Raw genomic sequence first — 23,498 nt, forward strand, 5'->3', positions numbered from 1 at the left:
AGAGAACAGTAACAATCTCAAGTCTCAGCATACACAGCTACTAGGACTTTTTTATGAAGTACAGTGAAATAGGTAAAAGTATGCTCTTTAAAATTAGACTGTTAAGATTTTCATTCTAGCTCTGCCACTTTCTCTCTGTATATCACTTGGCAAGTCAGTTTCATATTTCTTACTTCCCAGCCTTGTGTAATTGTTATGAGGATGACATGAAATAAGGACAATAAAGTCTTCAGCACAGTGCTCATAAATTGCCAATAACAATTGTTACTTGTATTATAACATCCCCCACAATTCAGTGCTTTATTTGTAGTGACTCTGTCCCCCAAGATGAAAGCTAATATTTTAAAAACAGCTGTCATTCGGTAGAAGGTCAACTGATTAATTTTCTGGTTAATACAGATCCCGGGTCTCCTCACGAGGGCCCTGCCATCCGAGAAAGGATCAGTGCTCTCCTGTCCGTCTTCTCTCAGACCAGGGGCTGCTTTAGAAAAATGCTTCCATCTTCTTTTATGCCAGGAGGACTGCTGTGTTTCATGGGGTGAAATGTAGTTAAGCCACCAGTTATTTTTCTCAGTCCAGCTGTTCTGCCTTAAAATGGGCAATAATTCTTCCCAGAATCTAGTAGTGGGTTATCAGTTTATAGTGATGGTTTCTGGGTTTTCATTTAGGTATTTTGTGAGACATGGGAGAACCTATACTGAGAATCAGCCAGATACATTTTATATACACACACACACTGTTTTTTAGGACAGTACTACACATACAGAAACATTGGGAAGATAGTTCAGAGAGCTCCCATGTACCCTGTGCCTAATTATTGATGTATTACAGTGGTATGTACATTTGTCAGAGTTAAATTAATATTGCTACATTATTAATAAAGTCCATATTTTCTTCGGATTTCTTAATGTTCACCTAATATCATTTTCTTGTTATAGAACCCAATCTAGAATACCTTACTACATTTAGTCATCATGTCTCCTTAGGCCCCTCTTGTCTGTGACAGGTTTTCAGACTTTTTTTGGTGACCTTGATAGTTTTGAGATATAGTGGTCACGTATTTTGTAAAATGTCCCTCTTAGGATTTGTCTGATGTTTCTCTCAGAATCAGACTGAGAAAGGGTACAAACTTTCAACATGACTTACCATGGTGGGTGTTGACCTTGGTCACCTGGCCGAGGTAGTGCTGGTCAGGTTTCCCCCTGTAAACGTACTCCTACCCCCCCTTCACACACACACACTGTGCTCTTTGGAAGGAAGTCAGTAGGCACGGCAACACCTAAGGAGTGGAGAGCTGTGCTCGACCTCCTTGAGGGGGAAGTAACTACATGTAGTAGCTAGAATTCTTCTATACAGGGTATTTATCTTTTCTATCATTTATTTATTTTTCAATGATTTATGTCAGTATATACTGGTGGATATTTATTTTATACTTTGGGTTGTAATCTATTAATACTTCATTTATCAGATACTGTTTTATACCAGTAAGGTAATCTGTTAACAACAACAAAGAATTTACGGATATGAATGAGTGATGCTTCCTTACAAAAACAGCCAGCAGTGGAGTCTATGCATGCATTCTAATAAGGCTGGCATTGTTTGAATATTTGAAAAATACTTTAATGGATACTGGGAGGTTTGTAAGAAATAACCATAATATAAAGAGCAGATCACCTGCCGAGTGCCACGAACTCACCTGACCCTCACCAAAACAGCATGGTGTGGACCATATGTTTACTCCACCAGCCATCGTACAAACTCCCTGTAATTCAGTCCAGCAGAGGACAGAGGTTAAGTGAAAGTGTGGTTCCCATCGTGGTTTATGAGCTTCAGCTGACAGGCAGGTACGAGGTTGAAAAGCATAGAGGAGGGGCATCTAGGTCAGAGAGTTCAGTCAGCACTGGTTTGTAGAGAAGACTACCTCTTAGTGACCAGTGGTAGCGAGCGCTGCAGTTTGAAACACAGCCAGCAGAGCACTGCAGGCAGCAGGAGGGCGGTGGCAGAAGCGGGGAGGGCTGAGGCAGCGCGCTCTTAACGCGGCCCTAGCATCTCAGTGCCGCTGGGGCAGAGGGCACGCGGCGGGGGGGGGGGGGGGGGGGGGGGGGGGGGGGGGGGGGCGGGGGGGGGCGGGGGGGGGGCAGGCATGGCAGGAGCTGGCAGCGGCCAGATCACCAAGGTCGCTTGTGCTAAACCCAATTCTAATGGCACCGCAGAACTCCTGAAGAGTGTTCCGCAGGAGAGGATCATAATCGGTATGACATTTTAGAGGGACTTTTCTGGCAGTCGCAGAGAGAAAATTAATTTCAGCACTTTGTAGTCATACCTTGTTTTTTTAATAATAAGTTGATTATGTTTTCATTTTATTTCCTAGTAAGTGATATTTAATGGTTTTCCAAAATCAAATCTACACTCAAACGATTTCCCGCCAGTGCCATGGCCTAGGGAATGCGCTCTGGGTCCTGGGCAGGAGTTCCCAGACCCAGCGGGATGTTCGGAGTAATGGGCATAGTCCCCATGCTAACCGGTTCTGGCTTGTTTAAAAAATGGTTTTTTTAATTAACTTACATTCTTACTGTTTATTCTCCTATTGTTACTTTTTGATACTTTTAAAAATGCTACATGTATTAAATGTTTATTGTGTGTCAGCACTGTGTTAAGTTTTATATATAATTTATGTTAAATCATATATAATTAGACCTGGCTGGCGTAGCTCAGTGGATTGAGCGCAGGCTGTGAACCAAAGCATCACAGGTTCGATTCCCAGTCAGGGTACATGCCTGGGTTGCAGTCCATGACCCCCAGCAACCCCACATTGATGTTTCTCTTTCTCTCTTTCTCCCTCCCTTTCCTCTCTAAAAATAAATAAATAAAATCTTTAAAAAAATATGTAAACTTAAAAAAAGTTTCCCTTTGAAGACTTTAAAAAAATTATATATAATTATATATTTTATAATTTAAATAAATATAACAAATACAAATAAATAGATAAATATGTATAGATAAATATATAAAATATATATTTACATAAAATATATTTATATTTATTTATACATATAAATTATATATATATGTAATTTAACCTTCACCTAAACATATAAGATAGGCAATATTATTGCCAGTGGACAAATGAGCAAAGTGGGGCTCAGAAAGTGTTAAAAGCTTTGTGAGTGGGTTTTTGGAGCTTGTATTGGGCAGCCAGAAGCAGAGCCAGGATTCAAACTCAGTTATGTCTGTTTTAAGGGACCATGTTGTGCAAATTGTGCTTCAAGATGTCTTTTGGAGAATGTCCAGTCAATTGCAGGACTTCATTTACCACTGAAACCATTAGCTAGCCATGGTAGGAGTGGGAAGAGAGCCCAAGTTAGGGGCATGTTTTCTGCATCAGGAGAGCATGCTTCTGGTTCCTGAGGCAGTGATGGCAGTTCATTTAAAAGCTCAAGTGGAAAAAGGTTCTCTTGGTAATGCATTGTCCTCCTCCTCTGAAAATTCCTAGTTTGTCAGTAAGGAAACCATTCCTTCCAGCCCTAATGCCTTTGGTTCTCCAGGACAGATTCTAGGAGTCACAGCCTGGATCTGTATTGAGCTCCAGCACTTCAGTCTTTAATTCAGTCCTGTTGGAAGTAAATGCTGAACCTATATCAGCTGGCTCACGTGGGTACGCCATGGTGTGAGGAAGAGAACAGCGTTCTGCAGTTCAGTGGCCGTGCCTGAGCCTGTCTGCTTCAGTGGCAAAACACTGGCCTGGGAAACCCAGGTTTACAGTTGACTAAATAAGAGAGTGGCCCCCACTAAGTATCTGGATGCTCAGGCTGTCAGTGGTGTCTTAGTACAGGGATCTGGAAGAGGATGCTGCTCTCAAAGGTAGTAAATCCCACCCAGGATACAACCTGAAGCAAGTCTTGAAAGAGATTAGAAGAGATTGGAACTGCCTGCCTCCCTTCTCCCCACTCCCTACCCACTCTCTGCACTGTGTTCGGTTTGCACATATGTGAACCTCCCAGCCTACACATCCCAGAGTCTGTCCACAGCCGCTAAAACCATCTCGCCCAGAAGCACACTCAGGGGAGGCCAAATCTGGGGAAGAAGCCCAGCCAGGTCCTGGCAGTGGGCTTGAGGCATGCAGAGTCCCTGGGAAAATTCTGGGTACTTGGAGCTTAGTCCGCATGATCCCAGCTTCTTGGAACATAGTCTGGGTGGACGTGTTTCCAGGGACCCATCGGTTTCCTCTTCAAGAGGGGGGCACAGCCTGCAATGACCAGAGTGGAGGCCTGCAAAGCAGGGAGCTGGGCCAGGGTCTTGGATTGCCAGGGTCTCGAGCAATACAGTTGTCTGAGTGTCACAAAGTTGAAGACGAAGACTGAGCACTTCTGTAGGTTGGATTCTTTTCTGCCTGAGTGGGACCCTTTTGTCCAGGTTCTTGTACATTTGACTCCACAGATTTCTGTCTCCACTTCCACTGTTGTAGCCCAACCACGATTCTCTCTCCTACATCCATCTCTGCCCTTCTCGAATCTGTCTTCCACACATTACTCAGGGTCTTGCTCTACAAGTAACGGGGGTCTGTTTACAAAAATTCAAAAACAGGCAAAACTGCATTACATACAAAGGGAACGAATGCCTCAAAAGTGGGAGTGGCCATCACCTATGGGGTAGAGTATAACTGAGGAGGAGTACGTATGGGGCTTCCAAGGCCAGAGCGACTGAAAAGCTAACCAATCATATCAGTCTCCTGCCTAAAACCCCTCCGTATCTTCCCTTCGACTACAGTAAAATCTTTCAACGGCCTGCACGTTCCTGGCCTCTGCCCAGCGTCCCCACCTCACCTCAAGACTTCTCTGCCTCACTCACACTGCCCTTTGAGACAACTTCATCTCCTGCCCGAAACACCTTCTCTCTGCCACTTGGCCTGGCTGATTCCTTTTTATTTTCCAAGTCTCAGCTTAGACAGTAAGTCAGAGAGGCCATCCCTAATCAACTTGCCTGCCATCTCCCCAGCCCCTCCCACCCTCATTATCTCCTTCAGCATTGTTCCAGTTGACTTTGCAGGTGTATTGTTTGTCTCTGCTGCTGAAACAGATGTTCCACTAAGAAAGGACTGTGTGCGCAGTGCTTGGCACAAATGAAGTCCTCAGTAAATGTTTCTTGGTTGAACGATTGGCTCATGATCCACCCCAACTGCCTGGGTGCTGTTCCATACTTTACTCCCTCACGTCTAGTCTGATCCCTGTAGCCACCAGCCTTGACCCACACAGATCAGGAATTGCCCTTTATTCTTACCTTTGCACTTCCCTTCCCTCCACAGCAGCCAGCCGTGCCTGTGGCCCCAGTCAGTTTGACAGCACCCCAAATTAGGCCTGGTCCCTTCTTCCTTTTTTCACTTCACTGAGGGCTCCCAGCAAAACTGTAAAGTTCTGCATAGCATTCCTGCATAACCAATGCAATTACATAATGGTTCTCTCTCCCAAGTCATCAACCAGGGTAGCCTTGTTGAGTATGCCAAAATCATGAGGGGAGAGGCATATAAATATTCAATGATAGGCTACTTGGAAGTGTGGCATGGAGGGAAATCAGGCTACTTATATTCCAAGATACATAAATTACAGATTTGAAAAACCATTGGCACATATAATAGTTGTTTCAGAAATAGCAAGAATCCATCCAAGTTGCCCAGTTAGTTCAAAAGAATACTACTTTCCCCTCTGTTCATATTAACAGACAAGATAAACAAGTAAACAAGGAGTTCATTAGGAAAGCATTTGTGGAAATTTAATACATTTAATAACCTACATTATTAGGTAAAAACACCTCACTGTTAAACATAATGTGGGGAGTAATACACTTGTCAGCAAGGAATACTTATTTTGAAACACTTAAGAATTATAGTCCAATATGAGTGTGTATAGAGTCATATTGAATTACACTAAAAATTAATCAAAAAACTTTTGAATTTAAGTACTAATGGCAGAGATCTTTTATGATAGACTACTAAAATTAGAAGAGCTATTACCTCATACAACTTCTTCAGAAGAAATAAGCTGTTTCTTTCACCCTAAGGACATTGAAATGATTAAAATAAGTAACTAAGTAATTCATGAAAGTTATGTAACAGAATATACCAATCAAAATCCCACATTTATAATAATTTTCTTCTCTAGGTATCAGAGTATGTTTAGTTAAATCAACCATATAGTATGTGTTTAATGAACATATGCTACATAAATGATATATGTTAAATATAAAGAATATTTAATAAGTACTTATAATCCCACTTATTTGGTGATCCTGCCTACCAACTCTTTGAAAAACAGAAGAGATTTGGGAAATAAGCAAAAGTTGAGTAAACACCATAAAATTCATGTGCTCGAGTTCATACATGAGACTCACTCGCTTTGATTTCAAACGCAACTCTCACACAACTTGCTATTGCCCTGCCTCACCTATTGTGACCATCATCAGAGCTCATCACCAAGTATCTCTGCTTCTGTTCTGTCTGAGTTCATTGCAGGGTCACACTTCCACACTCCCTTGAAGTTAAATGATGCCATGGGACCTGTGCTGGCCAGTGAAATGTGAGTAGAAAACACAGGTATTTCCCATCTTTTACTGATGGAGAAGGCAAGACTCAGATAGGTTAAGTAATTAGACCAAAATTGCAGGGCTCTTGGGGCCAGTATTGTGAGCTTGGGCAGCTTGTCTTCAAAGCCCTCATGCTCCACTGTCAAGCTGTACAGCTTCTCAGTGTTGGTGCCCCACATGGTGACAAACTATGAAAACGAACCTTGGCCAAATGAAAGGAAACAGCCTGGCTTAAGAGTTGCTGAAAATTAACCCACATAAGCAAAACCAAGTGCTACTGCTGACCCCCTTAGATATGGTGAAAATGATGCCATGCTATAAGCCAGTGGCAATTCAGGGGATGAATTCTGATTTCTGTGCTCAGAAATGCCACAGAGTTGGCGTTCGTGATGACATGATTTTCAGCAGGATCTTGGCCAAATTGCTTTCATGAGCAAAAGAGTTCTAAACCGATATTCACTGAAACTAATTTCTAATTTCACAGTAGTTTTGCATTTCCATTTCAACATAGTTAAGTGAAAAGAAATATAGTCCTGAAAAGTGTAATTAGCAAAATAAAGCTAAGAAAGCATTTCTAACTCCCTTAAAAGAAGCTATTCAAATCATATCAGGATTTGGCAGAAAACCCAGACAAACTTCGTCTCTGTTCTTTCTGCTCATTCCAACATCAGCCGGTAACCTCCACTCTGGTCCAGGTGTTTTTAACCTGGAACCCATGGGCGGAATTCAGACCAGTGAGTCTCGTGGCATGGTGTCCAGATCAGCAGCATGAGCATCACCTGGGAGTCTGTTAGACGTGGGAATTCGCAGGCCCCACCCCAGATCTGCTGAACCAGGAACTCTGGAGCCAGGGTCCAGCCATCTGTGTCCTGATGCATGTGAAAGTTTGAGAACCGCCCAACTAAGGAATGATTTAAGATGCATAAGAGAACTTTTGAAGTATAATGAGGTGTGTTAAATATTATCTAATATTATTATTTTGAAACATTTTTCTATGGGAAAATCCTTGACAAGCCCTCTTGGGATAGTAAGATGTGAGGGAATAGATTTCTACTGCCTCTAGCAGCAAGAGGATGTGGAAAAACATTCGGTATGAGAAAGGGACAGAATTTTGTTATTTTCCACTTGAAATGGAGATGGAGAAAAGGTAAAAGAGAAGGTTACATTGGAGAGAAGCCAGAAAAAAGAGAAGAGACTGAGATTCCTGAGGTTAATGCTCCGTGAAACGCCCCCATAGGTAGAAGGACCAAGGGGCATTTTGAGGATGGGGAGGCTGACATTTCATTTGAAATTATGTAGCTCCATCATTTGTTTTTCAGAAGGAAAGAGAGAGAGGAGGGAGGAAGGGAGGGAAGGAGAGAGAGAGGTAGAAGGAGAAGGGGGATGGGGAGGGAAGGAGAGAGGTGGGGAGGAACGAAGAAGAAAGGAACACTTTCCTCCTGACCCACTGGAAGCTTGACAGGAAAAGATCTTTTTGTGAAAATTGAAGAGGGATTTGAATTTTACATTTTGTATAGTGATTATATAACAACTCTAGCACAAGAACACATAGGAACTTGAAGGCCAAGGTAAGAATATAAACCACCCGGGAACTTGCAGATATTTTTTAAAAGGCCTTGAATTTTCCCCATATATCATGGTTTTGGGGCTTCAAGCCACTCTTACCTAGATGCTGAAACACAAGCTTCTGTTGACCCCTGGATTACCTTACTTCATGGATTGTATAAGGTGACAAGCCCCAATGGAAGGTTAATGTTGTTTTATTTATTTATTGCTTCTTAACCAACTATCCCAAAATTTAGTGGTCTAAAACACACAAGCATTTTGCTCATTATCTTATGATCAGGAATTCCCAAACAGCTAGAATGGATGGTTCACCTCTGATCCACCTGGTATCGGCTGGGATGGCTGGGCTGAAGGATGCATTTCAGGATGGCCTTTGGACTCAGTCATGTCTATGGCTTCATGGTGCTCCTCAGCCTCTCTCTCTTCTTGCACTTGGTGTTGTATCCTTCAGGCTTTTCTATGTGTCTGGAACTTCCCATAGGGTAAGTAGACCTTATATATAGTGATTCAGTTCTATAAGAGAGAATGTTTAAAGGACCATGACGTAGAAACTTCCAGTCTCGGTCCAGTGCAACTGGCCCAGCCTCACTATTACATGTTGTGTTACTAGTGAAGCAGTCACAAATCCCACCTAGCATCAAGGGGAAGGGACATAGACTCCACCTCTCAGGGGAGGAATGTCAAAGACTGCGTGGACTTTTTGCTCTGCCACAGATGATAATTTGGATAGAGATGCAGAGGATCTGTTAAGTTTCTGGATTTATATAATGCAAGATACGCTGCCCGCTGGCAAGTGCACAGGTACCAATATGTAGAACCTTATGCGCACGGAGTGCAAGATAGTTAGGGCAGCTACCAAATGGACATCAGCGTTGTCATTGTACCCTGGCTAAAGAGTAGTGTTTATAATTATCGAAGTACTTTAAGGACTTGCTTTCCAAAATTGGATTGAAATTTGGAATGTGAATACCAGTATTCACATTTTAATCCAGCAACGACATAGAATGATTAAGTCAAGTCTTTGCTTTGGGTGAATACGTGATGAGTGCTTTCTTCATCCTAAGTTGGATGTTCTCTCAAACCACTGGAGAGGGTAACCCCATGGCTTTGAATGGAACAAATGCAACAGTGGCAGTCTATTCAGTCCAGATTAATTAAAACAGAATCCAGCCAAGATGGGCTGGCCTCACACTGACCTAGAAGTCTAAGCTTCCTTACGGGGACACCTTTGTCAAAGTGGATTTCAGTACACCCAACTCTTTGGAAAACCCCTCTACTCTCATCTCTATAAACACAACTTTGTAGATACTTTAATTTTATTCTTATTTGTATATAAACAAGAAGCCCATTTGTTCAAAACCAAAATAACTCTCCTACGTGCCCAAATAAAATGGACTCAGTAACAACTTGATACTGTCTTGTAATTGCCGTCTCTTACTTCCTCTATTAATTTGTCCTACTAGTCAGTTGGGGAACTCTTAGCCTCTTTCCTGAGAAGGCCACTATTTTGTGTGTCACAGAGGGCCAGAGACTGGCTACAGAGCTAACAGGTTTATTACTAGTACAAATTTCACCTGATACTAAATGAAACTAAAAAATCAAAATTACATCTATATTATAGGCATATACCTAATCAATTAAATTTAGATATCTATGATTTTCTCAAAATACACATTTGCATCCCTTTCATTAATAAAGTCCTGGAGTGAATATTCTCATCCAGAGGGTCATTTCTTATTTTCCGGTGGTTGTGACGCACAGCACGTGTGCCACTGCCCTTTCCCACCAGAGCCTGGGGAAGGCAGCACTAACCAATCACCTTCCCGCTGAGCTCCTCCTTAAGCCTCAAGAATCATGTACACAGTGCTTCATACAATTACGAGCAATTAAAGAAAACTAAGGCCCTAAATGAAATTTATTTGCCAGGCTGAGAAAATGAAAAGCCAAAATGCCTCTCACAATGGCTTACACAGAGTAGGTACCCCACAAATACGGGTTGACATGAAGTTCAAGTGCAGACCTCCTTTCCTGCAGCTGGTGGTTACAAAGCAGCTGATCTTAAAGTCACCCTGACAACTGAGTATTTTATTTATTGCCCCAGATTCTGCAGGTATCTTTTATCTAACTTTAAATTAGAAAAGTTTAAGTCTTTTTAGATTTAAAAATATGTTTGTGACAGATGTATTCGGAAAGTCATGATAGCATCGCATGGCGGACGCAATTATCTGAACTACTTTTTTGCATATTTCATTCTGTTAAACCGCAGGCAGTGTCTGAAACAGTGGACAGCGGAAACATGCTGTCTTGGTGTCCGCACATCACCCAGTCACCGTGTCTTGGAAGCCTGTCATCATCTTGTTAAGAATCCTCGAGGGTAGTTCTTTACTTAGGTGGATGGCTCTTCTGTCAGGTCATTCCATGTAAATTGACTTGTCATTCCTTGTAGTTTGTCACCGTTCCTGGCTGGATGCCTGCTGCTGATAGCAACGCTTCTTTATTTCTTTGGAGATAATCAATATGAGTTAGTTGGGATTTTACTCCAGATCAGCTTAAATTAACTCTGCCATCAGTTTAGTTTCCAAGTGCCACCAAGTGCCACTTTGCCACTAGAGCCACAAACATATCAGTAAATGTTTTTGCAGCTCTTGTCTGCCCAAGATGGCCAGTCTGGGTCCTCGGAGTGGTCTGGGTTCCTTCTCCCCAAGAGGTGGTTCTTTATCTTTGTGCTCCTCTCAGCCGTTATATGTAGTGGCCCATTTCTCATTTCAGGAGCAAATGGCTGCCCGGGTCCAAAGTAAATTAACACTCAAAACTATTGATACAAGAGATATTACTCAAGGGCGGTTCCTCTGCTCTTGATCAGCTTGTGGCCGTGGACAAGGCTCAATACAGCAGTTCTATTTCATAGCTCCGCTCATTGCTTTTCTTTTGAAATAGAGTTACTTGTCTCTTGCTGCTGTGGAAACTCAACACAAAAACATAACTTCTGTATTCTGTTGTTCATGGTTCTGATAATTGCTTTATCTTGTCTTTCTTTGTTGTGCTAGGGTCAAGTTCAACTCAAAAGTTAATTGAAGTTGGTAAGGTTTGCAAATAGTGATTTATTTTTGTAACTATGAAGACTTCTTATGTTAGAGCTTACCAACAAAATCTGTGTCACTACTTTTTACTTAAAATATCTTTTAATTGATACAAACAAAAGATAAATCTATCTGGGGTAGAAATTTCCTTATGAAAATTCAATGTTTGCCCAGTGTTCTGTGGATCATCTGTCTACTTTTGTCTATAAGCTTTATACAAATTTCATTTAGCTGTCAAATAATTAACCAATGTGTTTGTATGGCTAAACTCTCATAACCTAATGATGTTCCTTATAAAGTATTTATATAATTAAGATTTGCAAATGCTTCCTTTTTCAAAAGTATTATGATGCATTCAATTAAAGCTTTTTTACTCAATCAAATATATAATATAATAATATTTAGTAATAATATATTACTAAAAAATGCATGGTATACTTAGGTCCTTGATGTAAAGTAGCTCAGGGAATTCTTATAAAATGAACATACTCTGGACTCATGAAGGAAATTTTAACTTATCCAAGAAGGCTTGACAATAGTAATTAAAACTATATAATTCTTTAATTCAAATTAAATATCAACAATACAGTTTTGCCTGATTCTTAGTCATTAGCTGTGCCATATGGTCATCTATACGTACGTGTATATAACAGTAATGATTTTCTTTCAGATATTGGCCATGTTAAAAGTAATCAGAAATTACTTTTGCTATATTTTCTTCAACAGCATCCATGGATTTGTCACAGATCTTAGATTTATGACGTTACTTGACATTGCCGAAAATATTCTACACTTATGGTAGGCTTGCCACATAAAATCCTGTGGAGAAAAAGTCACTGGGAAATGTTGTGGGGCGGGGATGGGGAGAGGAACATGAATACTTGGGGATGTGGCTTGGACCGTTTCGCATTTATTTCTAGCTTTCTTAATTTGGAGCAAGTAGAAGTAGGGCTGCCAGGTAAAAACACAAAACACCCAGTTAAATTTGAATTTCAAATCAATAATAAATAATATTTTTAGTAAGAGTATGTTCTAAACATTGCAAATATAAACTGTTGATCCAAAATTCAAATTTAACTGGGTGTCCTGTATTTTTATTTACTGAATCTGGCAGCTCTACATGCACTGCTTAGCTTGTGCCCTGAGACACACGACTCATTGAGGAAAGGCATCAATTAAGGGCGCTAATAATAGGAGGCATGGAGAGATTCTTTTTTAAGGTTATTTTACTTTTTTATCCCTTGATTTACCAAACCTTTACTGAGTGCCAAATAAGTATCAGGCACACTCCTAGGGACAGACTTAGTGATCAAAACCAGATCTTATCTTTGCCTTCATGGGGTTCACAGTTTAGTAGGGGAGGCAGACGATGACCAAACTAATAAGTGACTCCAACTGCGATAGATGGTGTGCAAAAATAGCTTGTTAACTCGGAATAATGGAGAGTGAGGGATTCTTGGGGTAGTAGGAGAAGACTTCGTTGAAGAAGTGACATTTAACCTAGTTTCAGAAGGAAGAAAATAGCCATCAGGTAATGAGGGTGGGGAAGACTCTAAGGTAGAAAAGAGCTTGGTGCATGGACAGCCAGAGGAGGTGAGAGTGGGGGCAGCGTGGGGGAGAGAGGGCGCCAGTCATGAAGTGCGGTTTGAGAGGGGCCCAGGGGCAGGCTCTGCAGGGCCTGTCAGGTTACTGTTTGGGGTCTGGATGTGGTTCTAAGGGTAATAGGAAGCCACTGATGAGTTTTCAGCTTGGGGGTGGCAAGATCTGATTTATACTTCTTAAATATCACTCTGGCTGACACATGCCGAAGACGAAGAGACTGGAGGAGCCATGATAGAATTTGAGAGCCCAGAGCCCAGTAAACGGCTGACGCACTGGACTTGGGTAGTGATAATGGAAGTGGAAAGTGTCAAAATGTAGGAGTGGAAGTGACATGTTTTTCTGATGGAGTCAATGTGAGGGACACGGAGAGGGGAGAATAAAGGATAAACCTCGGGTTTCTGGTTTAAACAATTGATCAGACGGAGTGTCATTTGTGGAGCTGGGGAAGGGTAGGATGAGAAAGAGATTTGTGTCATTAGTTTCCTATGGCTTCTGTGACAAAGTGCCACAAACTTAATGGATCAAATCAACATGCATTTATTATCTTAAATTTCTGGAGGTCCTAGTCTGAAATGGGTCTCTGAGGGAAAAGCGAAGTATCAGCAGAGCTGCATTTCTACCAGAGGAGGCTATGGGGAGAGTCTGTTTCCTTGCCTTTTCCAGCTTCTACAGGCGTTTTCCATTCCCTCTCATGGCTCCCTTCCCTCTTAGTGTTCGCAGCGGCCGGTCAAGGCATTCTCATGTTGCATCACTGTGACTCTCACTCTCCTGCTTCTCTCCGTGACTTGTAAGGGCTGCTTGATGACGTTAAGCCCACCTAGATACCCAAGATGATCTTCCCATCTCATATGTTAGCATCCTTAATTCCACTGTGGCAACCTTTAATTTCCCCTTCCCATGTAACATGAATATATTCACAGATTCCAGAGATTAGAATGTGGGGATGTGCTCATTTAGCCTATTACAAGTGGGAAAATCAAACATGTGTGTTTAGACCTACTAAGCTTGAGATGCTAGGGAGGTGACGAAGTAGGAAGTTAGAGATGCAGGTGGTTGGATATGTGAGTTTGAAGCTCAGGGCTAAATTTGGAAGTTGTCAACACAGAGATGGTGTACAAGGCTGTGAGAGTATACGACATCATTGAAGGAAAGACTGATACCAGCAAACTGCTACCTTCAGTACTGCTGCAAAGGGCAGTTGCAGGTTCGTGCATGAATTTGGCAGCAAGAAATTGGAAACCTTGAGACAAGCTGTTTCCGTGTCGTGAGGGCAGAGACTGATGCAGGCTGAGGAGTGAATGGGAGACATGATCGGTGACCACAGGTGATAAGAAAAAGTCCTGCTTGACTTTTGTTGTGAATGCTTGTTAAAAATAGTGAGGTGATCACATGGATCAAAAGCTAGAAGCGAGGCAAAACCACTGTTGTGTATTTATATCTAGTCAGAATGAGTGGTAGCTATGTTGTTAGTATATATAGGAGGAGTACATATTGCTGGGTTCTCACTACCAGGCTCTGTGATAAAAGCAACCACTGAGAGTCAACTGGAGCAGTGAAACATCAGCACCTTCCTGAACACTTCCTAGGAAGTCCTTTGGGGCCAAACAGTAGAAACTGCTTGGAGAAGGAAGTCACAGAATTCTCAAAGTCCTGTTACAGCATCACTTTCTCTTGAGGAATCTGCTCCATAGCTGGTTGGCCCTTCCAGGGATTCTTACAGAGGACAATACTATGTCCTCCCAAAGAGCCTACTCTCAAAGAGCAGGAATGAGGTATTCTTGTTAGCTGATGATTCCTCCCTGCGCATCCACAAGGGACCTTCTGCTACTCTTTCAGGAGGTGGTTGAAAAATTCTTGTGTAAGGCCCCTCCTCTGCTCCCTTAACTGATTCTCAGAATCCTATAAAAGGGAATAAGAACTCTCAGAACAAAAAGATTCAAAAGGTAAAACTAAGAGCTTCCTTGTCATTAACTTGGTTAAATAAATAGAATAAAAAATTCCTATGGACTTACCAGATTAGTCAGTAGGGACACAAATCTCAGAATGAACTCTAAAGGGATTTGGCTCCAAGTTATGGTACAGGAAAATGTAAGAATCATGACAAAGTAACTAAGGCATTTGTTTTATTAAAGTCTTAATCTTACAGCATATACAAATTTAATTTCATATTTATCATAGACCAAAAAATAAAGGATAAAACTATGCAGTTTTTAGAAGATAGCATGAGATAGGCATTTGCTACTTTAAGGTAGGTGAAATTTCTTACAAAGGACATGTGAAACAATAACAATAAAGAAAAATGACAAATTGTGCTTGTTCAAGATGGAAAACTTTTGCCCATTAAAAGACATTAAAGACAATTGAGTTGGTAGAAGGGTACAAACTTACAACTAAGCAAAGAACTTATATGTATGACTCATGGACATGAACTAAGGTGGGGGGCTTATTGGGGGGAGGGAATACAAAGTGGAGGGAGAGAAACAGGAGAAAAAGATGGGACAACTGTAATAGCATAATCAATAAAATGTACTTAGAAAAAACTCCCAGCTAAGGACAGTAAGGTCTAAGGAGCTAATGTAACACACCGTGACTACAGTTGATAACACTATATTATATCATTGAAATTTGCTAAAAAGGTAGAACTTAAATATTCTCACCAAAAAAAATTTTTAATAGATAAATATGTGAGGTGATGAATTTGTTAATTAACTAGATTGTGGGAATCCTTTCACAATTAAAAGACAAAACAAGAAAAATTAATGGACAAGCCGCAGACTGGGAGGTAATATTTTCAAAATATACATCTGACAAAGGACTTGTATCTAAAACATACAAAAGATGTCAACTCAATAATAACAAACAAAACAAAGAAAATTTTATGTGGATAGAAAGTCTTAGTCTGCATCACTGATTCAAATACTTCTAACTTAGTGAAGTTAATAGCTTTTATTTTTAATAATAAAGGAAGTCTGAAAAGTTAAAGAGTGGGTATTATGCCTTCAATACTAAAAGCCAGGCTAAGCGCCACCTAGTGGCAGAGATTTTGAATTTCAACTTGAGTTTTTCTGAAAAAATATTTAAGTAAATAAAGATAAATTTTGAAAGTTGGATTTGCAAAAACAGATTTGTAAATAGTAAAAAATGTTATAAGGTGACAGTCAAATTAAAGTTTACTGTAGTGAAACTGAAGCAAAAAGGACAAAGTCTATTCAGTTATTTTTGCAGTGAAAATGCCTGTTAACAATTATGAGGCAATGAAGATAATATGATGACACAATGCTCTACCAAACATTTCCGTGGTAGAATTGTAATCGTAATTAAATATTAAAACAGTAAGTGTATGTTGATTATTTGTGTGCCAGGTATTTCATCTGTATTATCACATTTGATCTTAAGAACTATCCGAAGACCAGGCCCGCACCACAGAATTTGTCCAGTAAAACAACTTATTTGATTACTAAACCTCACAGAACACTTTTAACTCTCCAAACAATATTTTGTGACTTTGTTTGTACTGAAAAAATTATAGTTATATCCCCAAAACTCTGTATAATTTTTTTAACAAAATGAGGCATGGGAAAAGATTTGATTTATTTACATTCTAAATTAAACTGGTCTATATAGCATCCAAATCCTGTGCAAACGTGCTGAGAACCACTCGCAGTTTGACAGTGAGGGTGTGCCTCTCCGCTGTTGCTAGCTCCGGGAGGGCAACTCGTCCTGAACGGGCCGCCTCCACGTCCTGGACGTGCCCGTGCCGCCTCCACGCCTTCAGTAGTTGGCTCTCGGTTTCACTTAGTATTTGACCGCCAGTCGTCCCCTCTCAAAGACGAGAGTGTTGAGGAAACTCTGGGAAAACGAGTGAGTGATCTCGGTGTTTACAAGGAAGAGAAGATGCCGCCGACATAACTTTTTGTTAAGAGCTATATTGGTTATGACCAGAGTCAGCCTTCGAATTTAAGTAACACTTAAAGCAAGTTATATCTAAACATCATTTTTGGTTTACACTTTTATATGAATTATACTTCTTTTCATTAAGTTGTAGGAAGTGATTGCAGGCCTTATAATGCATTGTAATGATTTCCCATTAAACATAATGGAAAACAGGCTCCCTGTTGGTGTTTTTGGGTAGAATCTCTGGTTTTCAAGAATAAGTCACTGATGCTAAGCAAGGACTGCCTGTATAGTAGTATTATGACACCGTTTTACACACGAAGCCCAAAGAGATGGAATCACTCGCCCGAAGTCCAGTGGCTGAGGGGTGGCAGCCAGGCTCCGGAGGCCGGCTTCTCACTCACCACCGCCACACGCTGCTCCTGGTGGCCCCGCTCTGCCACACCGAGGGCGCGTGCCTGGGGTCTGCATTTCTCAAAGTCCTCAGAGAGTTACTGGATCAATACATCACCTAACAGGAAGTTCTGTGGCTAATTAGATTTGGGAAATACTGAGTTTAGCCAAATACAACCCTTAGTTTTCAAAGCCAAATGTACGTTAAATTTCTCTAAGGTTGGTAGGTGAAGAGGTGTTTAGCATTTTCTAGACCTATTTGTTTAAGATGTACATAGATTAAGAATGGGATTGGTAGCATGAAATATACAATATGTATGTGTACATGTGTGCATATGTAGGTATATGTAACATACTTTATGACATACCTGCTGACTCAGGCAAATGTGTGTGTGTTTGTCCTACGCAGCTAGAAGTCTGAGGCGGGGCAGTCCAGGGCTGGGCTCTTGTCTCTGTCCCTTTCTGCTGAACTGTCCATAACAGGCATCCTCCATACTCCTGCTGGTCACCTCATAGATGCCAGATTTTGCTGCATCTGCAGACCTTACAGCTGTTTTCCAGGGAGGAAGAGAAAGGAAAGGAAAAGAAAGAGGCAGCCTCGACATTCCCACTTACATTTCATTGGCCAGCTTGTTGTTACCCCACATGACCTAGCTGTAGGCAGCCCTCAGACTGAGTTAGGGTGAGGTGATAAACCACAATGTTTGATGTGCTGCTCACATGACCTGTCATCAGCTGCGAGTTGGGCTGTGGCTCTGCTCAATGTATCATTTTGGGTGAGTGAGCAGCTATTCTTGGGGCTGTGCACTTCCCATGGTTGAGGGGAAATGGAGATGGTGGAACCACGTGACAGCTATTAAAGACTCCACTCAGAGTGACATCTGTCACTTTCCCCCATATTCCATTGGCTAAAGCAAGTCATACATTAAAGCTGATGTCAATAGGGCAGGGAAATATAATCCTCTTATAAAAAGCATTGCAGATTGTTGGGCATATCCATATAATCTTTCCTGTATAATAGATGCAGGCAACTGGGAACAGACCAGGGTTGGAATTTGAGTCAGAAATCTACAGTGTCTGCCACAGTACACACACACACACACACACACACTCACACACTACCTGTTTTTTTAGTTATGTTCCAGAGCATTTCACAAGATAAGTATTTACGTCCTTTGGGAACTGTGGTCTTGAGCTATATCATGTTTCTCTGATAAAATAACTACTTAAAAAACATCTTGGTATCAAATACATAGCCCTGAATGTGTGCTGTAGTTCCATTCAGCATTGTAATCAATTCCACTGTAATGGCACAGCTGACAGTCTGTGTTACAGCATGCTATTGGAAGATTCTTGTTGTACATCAAAATCCACTATTTTGTCAAGGTGATATTCATGAGCCATGTTTATTTTGAAACCAGGAGAATTTCAGAAGACAGGGTCATGCCTAGCTATTAATTTTTTTCTTCTTTTCTGAATCAGGTGCTGTCATACCATGCGACATGTTCAAAAGCTGAAGTTGACAAGTTTAAGGTAAGGAAGTAATCGGTGCCCTATGAGGGCATGAAGGTAAACTTGACATGGCCCTCCATGTCAGGACCCTTTGTTACTTGCTTCTGAAGAACTAGCTCTGCCCGTTGGGTGCTGGGGCAATGGGCAAAGTGTGTTTGGATATTTTAGTTTTTGAGGACAAGGGAGACATATAGAACAGAGTAGTCCCTTTATGATCATTGAAGTGATTCTGTATTTATTTCTTTCCATTTGTTAAGTAAGCAGGATACCAGAAAAAAAATCTGTGGAATATGTTGAGAATCAGGATGCCTGGTTTGGGCATTGGTTTTACCTCCAACTTTCTGTTCACTTAAAATCTTAGGGCCTCTATCTTCATCTGTAAAAATAAGTGAAGAAATTAGGATAATAATAGGTAACATTTTTCCTGTATTAATTCATTTTGAGTCTCATAATCCTATAAAGTATATACACTTTTATAGGTGAGTAAATGAGGCATGGAGATATTGAAGAGAGAGGCCAAGGTCAAAAAATTATAATGGGCAGAGCCAGGCAGTCTGGTCCCAGCACTGGAGTTCTTAACCACCAGGCTTCACAGCCACGCAGCATGACCCCCTTCTCTCTCTGGTGTCCTGCGAGTCTGCGACTGAGTCTCAGATATTCCTCTTTGCTTTAGTCATTGCCATTTCCTTAAAGGCAGCTCAGAATTCTTGCTCCTCTTCCTGTCCTTCTAACAGGCCATAGTCAAAATGTGGGTATGTGGAGAAACTAATTTTTTCCCTTTTGAAAGTTTTGGTGTCCACATTTTTAAGTTTCTGTGGAGGTTTAGTCATTCATTATCACGCAAGCTGCCACTACCATAAGAAAGGTAATTATTTGTATTGTAGTATTGGCATGCAAAACTACTTGATGATGACTACTCTGTTAAGAGTTTCATTTGCACATAGATGCATTCATCTTCCCAGGAACAAAGGCACAGAGACCTTTAGGCTGGATCATTGAATCATATCATTAGAGTTGAGTCACACTAATACAGGAACCAAGGGAAGACCCCAAACTCATCTTAGGGATGAGGGAACTGCCAGGAAGGACAGGGAGTAGACACTGGGCCTGAGGTGAGCTGCCTGGGCTCCATCTGGGGATATGGAAAAGACCTGCAGTGGTGATCCAGGTCAGGGGGGACATGGTGCCAGCAAGAGGTGACAACTAAGAACCAAGGAAGAAGATGGAACAACTGAAACCATAGGACTCAGGGCCCATTGTTGCAGAGAAAAACACCCTAAGTTCCAGCTAGAATATGAGTGCCTTTGGGGCAGCACTGTTCATATGTTTTCTTCACTCTCTGTCTGTCCCGCCTTTCACCATTCTTGAGACACAGTAGCACTCAGTAAATAACTTGTTGAATGGATGGCTGAGTGAATGAATGGACAACTAAATAAATCCAAACAGCATCAGTGTTCCACAATTTAAAACAATTACTCATTAAGAAAATGTTAAAACTGTATATATGTAGTTACATTTTTAATATTTTATGTGTACTTTATAAATATTTTTATCAAAAGTATTTAAAGCTTTTTTACTTTAATAAAGATCAGTTTCCTAGAAACTCTACTGATGGAAATAATTTCCATATCTGTTTCACTATTATATTTTCTACTGCTATAATTATCATCATTGCTAAGAGAGGGGAGGGACAGTCAGGGAGAAAGATAGCAAAGCTCACAGTGGACTAAACAGGCCTGCAAGAGCTGTTTGATGGGACATGGCCGGAGCTGCAGGGGCCATGGCCAGAGCTGCAGCTAACCAAAATCACTAGCTGGGTACTGTCAAAGGTACTGCTCTGTGTTCAGGCTTAATTCTTCACTTAAAGTCAGGAGAACACTCTTGATTTGGAATCTGGCATGCTTTTCTATTGTTAGCTCACAAGCATACTAAAAATATGAAGTACTTAAATTTAAAAACAAAGAGTTATTTCATCTTAAAATTATCAAGATTATTAACTGATTTATTCTAAATTGCTTACTACAGTGTAATTGAGATATATAGTAAATAATTTTACCTTAATGGCTTTTTTCTTAATATGTTGATATAAAGTAAATAAAGCATTATCATAATTGGTAGCTGATGTCTTATAACTGTAGCAATCACATGAAAATGTAGTAGGCTTAAAATAACCCTGCATATAGACACCGAAATGTGTTTATTGAAATTTCATTCCAGAGTGCAATAGCAGTTTCCTAACGTGGTAGCTAAACAACAGTAAATGAACACTTTGTTTTGACCAATATATACAGACAAAACCATGCTTACATTTAAATACTGTAAACTTTGCTACCTGCAATGCTTTTTTTTAACAGAGTAGTAAATAAATATATATGAGAAAGAGAGACAGACAGAGATAGAGACAGGGAAGAAGAGATCAAATCTTGGAATCAGAGCTATCCACATGCTCTCATGAGTTAAAGGACGGGTGAGTCTCAATGTATTGGATTATGCCAGCTGGGACTGAGCTAACAGTCAGTGATTCAGAGATTAAGCCAGAGTTTGGGGGTAAATGATTTTATTATCTAGTGCTGAGAAGGATCTGGAAGTCAAATACATGCATACACAGGTTAGAATCTAGTTGCAGCCCAAGATGTATCACATTTTGGATTCAGGCATGTCTGGAAAACCAAAGAGATGTGATATGTTTTACCTGCGAGGTCTTCTGAGTCAAGAACTCTTCCCGGTGGAAGTTGAGGGCATAGGCCCCAGTTGTCTGCGTGATTCCAAGTTCAGCATGGGGTTTGTCTCTTGGATTTGCCCCCTACTCTAGCTTTCCATGGACTCACATCCTCAGCTAAGAATATGTGTAGACACAAAAGGCATGAACTTTCTGTAGTTTCGGTGCATTAAATGCCCCTGAGAGCCAGGGTCCCAGAGTGTCCACAGCACACCGCAGAACACAGCAGTCCGACAGAAGGAGGCATCACTGTGGGCCAGAGGCAAGGCGCCTTCCACCCAGTGTGACCAGCAGAGGCTGAAGGAAGCAGTACAGACTGAGCTGTCACATTTTAAGGACAAGCAAGAGCAAGGTACATCCTGAGAGCTTCCTGAAACAAGTTGGAGACGTGGAGGTACCACAACATTGGAGAGTGTGATACATGCCATTGTATCTTCAGTACCTTCAATTCATTATCACTAGTACTCCGGGATGACATGGTCTAAAGGAACACAGATTTCATATACAACAAACCTGTAGTGAACCCTTACTAACTATTAATGATAGGCTGATTCTACCTTATCTTTTCTCATATCTTGTCTTCCTATTTCATACCCCTCCATTTCTTCTCCTGTTTTAGACTGCCATAGAAGAAGGGGAGGGTATTTTTGTTTTGTTTTGTTCTGTTAACCCTATTTCTCCTGCTGGAAAAAATCTCCTTGCTGGTTGTGTGGTGGTTGGAGGGTAAATGGTAGCTAGAGTGTGAAAACTTTTTTAGGAGTGTCCCTGGATTGTCTAGCCAGAATAAGTACATAAAACAACATAAAATTGCTCATCCAAGAATATCAGAACTGAAGCTTATTTTGCATTATTTATACTTTGGAAAACAGTCCTTTTGTGGGGCTACTAAGATCACAGAACTTTCTGGAACTAATGAATTAACTTTGTAAAAGTCTGATTCCAGTTATAATGTTAATAATTTATCCTTTATGGGTTGGTTGCCCTGTACAGTGAATGAGGAAACCAGGATCTAAAGAACAGTTTTTATCCTCATTAATATTTACTAATCTTCCTTGAACTTGCTATAAGAAAGGTGTGCCCAGAAAAACCCATGCAGATTTTAGTGCCTGTTTATATCTCTTCTGCATTGTGCTAACAGGATAATCTATAAAGACCATATTGACAATTAGATCTCTTTGAAGATGACTGGTTTAAAGGCTTTTAATAACCTGAAGGGGCCAGCTGTGATAATGTAAGAATATGAGATTAGTACACCATTGTATGCTCCTGTAACTTTATGCGCTTTCTTAAGATTCCAGTGCAATGGAGAGACTGAATGGTTATCACTATACGTGCCAGTTTACCAATTCAAATCAACTCATGGACATTCTCGTATTATATTGCCACCTTTTCTCATCCCTTCTTTCACTTCCAAAGTGCATAGGTTACAGCTGCAATCAGAGATCTCGTTTATAGCACTGTTTAACTGCCTCAGTAATTTTTTTTCATTTTGGATTTTTTTAAATTAAATTTATTGGGATGACATTGATTAATTGGATCATATAGGTTTCAAGTGTGTATTTCTATGATACCTGATCTGTATATTGTGTTGTGTGCCCACCACCCACAGTCATATCATTTTCCATCACCATTGGATTTTTTGCCTTCATTTCTTTTTCTGTCTTTCAACTTGATTTTGTATTGGTTTCAGGTGTATAGCATAGTGGTCAATCACATACTTTGCATAGTGTGCCCCTCAGTATTTCCAGCACCTCAGCTGGCCCGTACACGATTATTACAATATTATTGACCATGTCCCCTAGGCTGTACTTCACATTCCCATTCCTAGTTTGTAACGCCCAGTTTGTACTTCTTAACCCCCTTTTCACCCAGTCCAACTTTTTTGTTTTCTTCTTTTTTATTTTTATCGAACTTATTGGGGTGACATTGGTTAGTAAAATTAGACAGGTTTCAGGTGTACAGTTCTATGATACAGCACCTGTGTATTGTATTGTGTGTTCACCACCCCAAGTGAAGTCTCCTTCCATCGCCCTTTATCCCCCTTTTGCCCTCTTCCACTTCCCCACCCCCTCCTTTCCCTCTAGTAATCACCACACTGTTGCCTGAGTCTATGAGGGGTTTTTTTTTTCTTAATCCCTTCACCTTTTTCACTCAGG

General features: G+C 40.8%; 1 protein-coding gene across 1 annotated transcript in view; it reads left to right on the plus strand.

Annotated features, from left to right (window-relative positions):
• PDE11A (phosphodiesterase 11A) overlaps positions 1 to 23,498 on the plus strand; it is a 321,994-nt gene that overhangs the window by 170,518 nt on the left and 127,978 nt on the right. The window contains exon 10 of the mRNA XM_028510818.2: positions 18,594 to 18,644. Within this exon, the coding sequence (XP_028366619.1) occupies positions 18,594 to 18,644 (51 nt within the window). The remainder of the gene's footprint in view (positions 1 to 18,593; positions 18,645 to 23,498) is intronic.

This window comes from Phyllostomus discolor, chromosome 4, assembly GCF_004126475.2.
Source record: "Phyllostomus discolor isolate MPI-MPIP mPhyDis1 chromosome 4, mPhyDis1.pri.v3, whole genome shotgun sequence".
Lineage (NCBI taxonomy): Eukaryota > Metazoa > Chordata > Mammalia > Chiroptera > Phyllostomidae > Phyllostomus > Phyllostomus discolor.